Here is a 1,859-nt window from a genome sequence, read left to right as displayed (position 1 = left end):
CATATCCTCCGCTCCCCACACGTCTGCATGCCTGCCGGCTGCTCCAAGTGGGGCGTGCGTGTCCAGACAGCTCTGCCTTTCCATTACACGTCCTTTGGTGACTGGTGTACCGTGAGCTAGCGTGGACGGGGAGGCAGCTCAGGGGGAGCCTCGGGTCTCCACAGCAGCCAGCCCTGGAGCTCCCAGCCAGTGCCTGAGGAGAGCTTGCACGGCTCAGCAAGACGTGCTGGTGTGTCTCCAGCGTGGGGACTGGGACTGCCCCAGTCTAACCCTTACCTCTTCACTCTGGCTGGGAGGACGCTGTAGCGACTCTCAGCCCTCGTCAAAACCACGCTGGCTGTTACGGAGGAGCGCAGGTGATGAGAGCAGCTCAGGCTCCAGATGGCTGGACTGGGAGCTGGCTGGACACCACGCTTGCTTTCACCAGCTTTACTTTGCTACTTACAAATTCTTTTGGTTTCGGTCTTGTTGATAAATATTTAGGCATCCATGGAAACAACAGGCACTCTCAGCTTAAGCACTTGAGGAGAGCTGCTGGGGTTCTGCAGCAGTTAAAGACAGCCAGGGCTGAAACCACGTTCAAAGGCATGGGCTAGAACTGGGGATAATGGGCTGAACCTACCCCATTTGGATCCTGGCAGGGCAGTTTCCCTCCTGCAGCTTGGTTAGGAAAAGGCAACCCCAAAAACCTGAACTCATGCTGTGGAAAAACAGGGTGGTCTTAGCGACACTGGCTATTAAACCCAGGAATTAATAGGACAGGAGGAGAAGCGGCGGTGTGGGGAGCTGATGGGCTTACAGCCCACAGTAACTAAAACACTGCATCGTGCACCAGGACTGACGGCCCACACGAAGAAGAAACGTCTTGACAGTCAAACAAGAAGGCTGTTAGGGGACTTGAGCAACTCAAAAGAGCCAGAAAAGGTCAGCTCTTCCACTTGGGTCTGCATGGATAAGGAAGGTCTCCGGATAGGCTTTAAGGTCAAAAATGCTTTTTAAAAATAAAGAGTCTATGCAACGAGGAGGGCCATTACCTCGTAATGCAGGCGGCGAGCCTTGCTCATGGCTGGGAGGCTCGACTGCTTCCCGCTGATGTTCCGGAACACTTGGAAGACCATAAAACACAGGAAGAGAAAATAGAGACACAAGCAGATTCCCGCGACTATAATAAAGGCCATCTGAGCAGCGGAGGTTAAGGGAAAATAGTAGGAGCTAAAGAGGAATGAACATTATTCGGGGGATTCAGTAATTTTAATATCATCCCAAAGCTGGTAATTAAACTTCTAGCGGGCAGCAATCACTCAGCACTGCGAGGGAGCAGCGCTGAGGGAGCCCCGGGCTCAGGGGGGAGATAGGCTCAGGTGTTCCCCAGAGCTTGGTGCGGCAGCGAGGAGGGAAAACCCACCGAAACGCCCACCCCTAGGAAACCCGCAGAGATCTGGGAAGCACAGTGCGATCTCTGGAGAGGGTCCTGCGAGAGGGCTGGGGTAATCTCGTCAGGTCATCTCAGCCCTGTAACCAAAATCAGTGGCAGTGACAGCAGAACCTGAAAGGGCAATTCATGGACATGCCCCCACAACGCCTGCTCGAGTGATGGCAGCGGAACGGAGCCCCTGGAGAAGATGCCATCGCAGCTGGGGCTGGAGGGAAGCAGAGTGGGCGCTGCTGGGGCAGCACCAGCTCTGGGGTTACCGTGATGACACCCAGGACCCGAATCCCCCGATCCTCCCCCAGAATCTCGGACATCTCGCAGAGAGGTTCACGTCTCCAGTAACTTCCCCGGGCGCAGTGAACAATCACAGAATCATTTCACTTGGAAAAGACCTTTAAGTCCCCCAGTTCCCCCAGCACTGCCAGGT

General features: G+C 54.9%; 1 protein-coding gene across 1 annotated transcript in view; it reads right to left on the bottom strand.

The window, feature by feature from the left end:
- Window positions 1-1,746, bottom strand: part of LOC104497416 (protein wntless homolog) — a 4,211-nt gene extending 2,465 nt beyond the window's left edge. Inside the window, exons 1-2 of the mRNA XM_010140664.1 lie at window positions 1,693-1,746; window positions 1,035-1,178 (exon numbers count right to left, since the gene is read on the bottom strand). Of these exons, the coding sequence (XP_010138966.1) occupies window positions 1,035-1,178; window positions 1,693-1,746 (198 nt within the window). The remainder of the gene's footprint in view (window positions 1-1,034; window positions 1,179-1,692) is intronic.
- Between the last annotated feature and the right edge of the window lie 113 nt (window positions 1,747-1,859).

Source organism: Buceros rhinoceros, unplaced genomic scaffold, assembly GCF_000710305.1.
Source record: "Buceros rhinoceros silvestris isolate BGI_N320 unplaced genomic scaffold, ASM71030v1 scaffold14537, whole genome shotgun sequence".
Taxonomy (NCBI): Eukaryota; Metazoa; Chordata; class Aves; order Bucerotiformes; family Bucerotidae; genus Buceros; species Buceros rhinoceros.
Note: the sequence above shows the minus strand (reverse complement) of the source record. Positions and strands in the feature narration are given on the sequence as shown.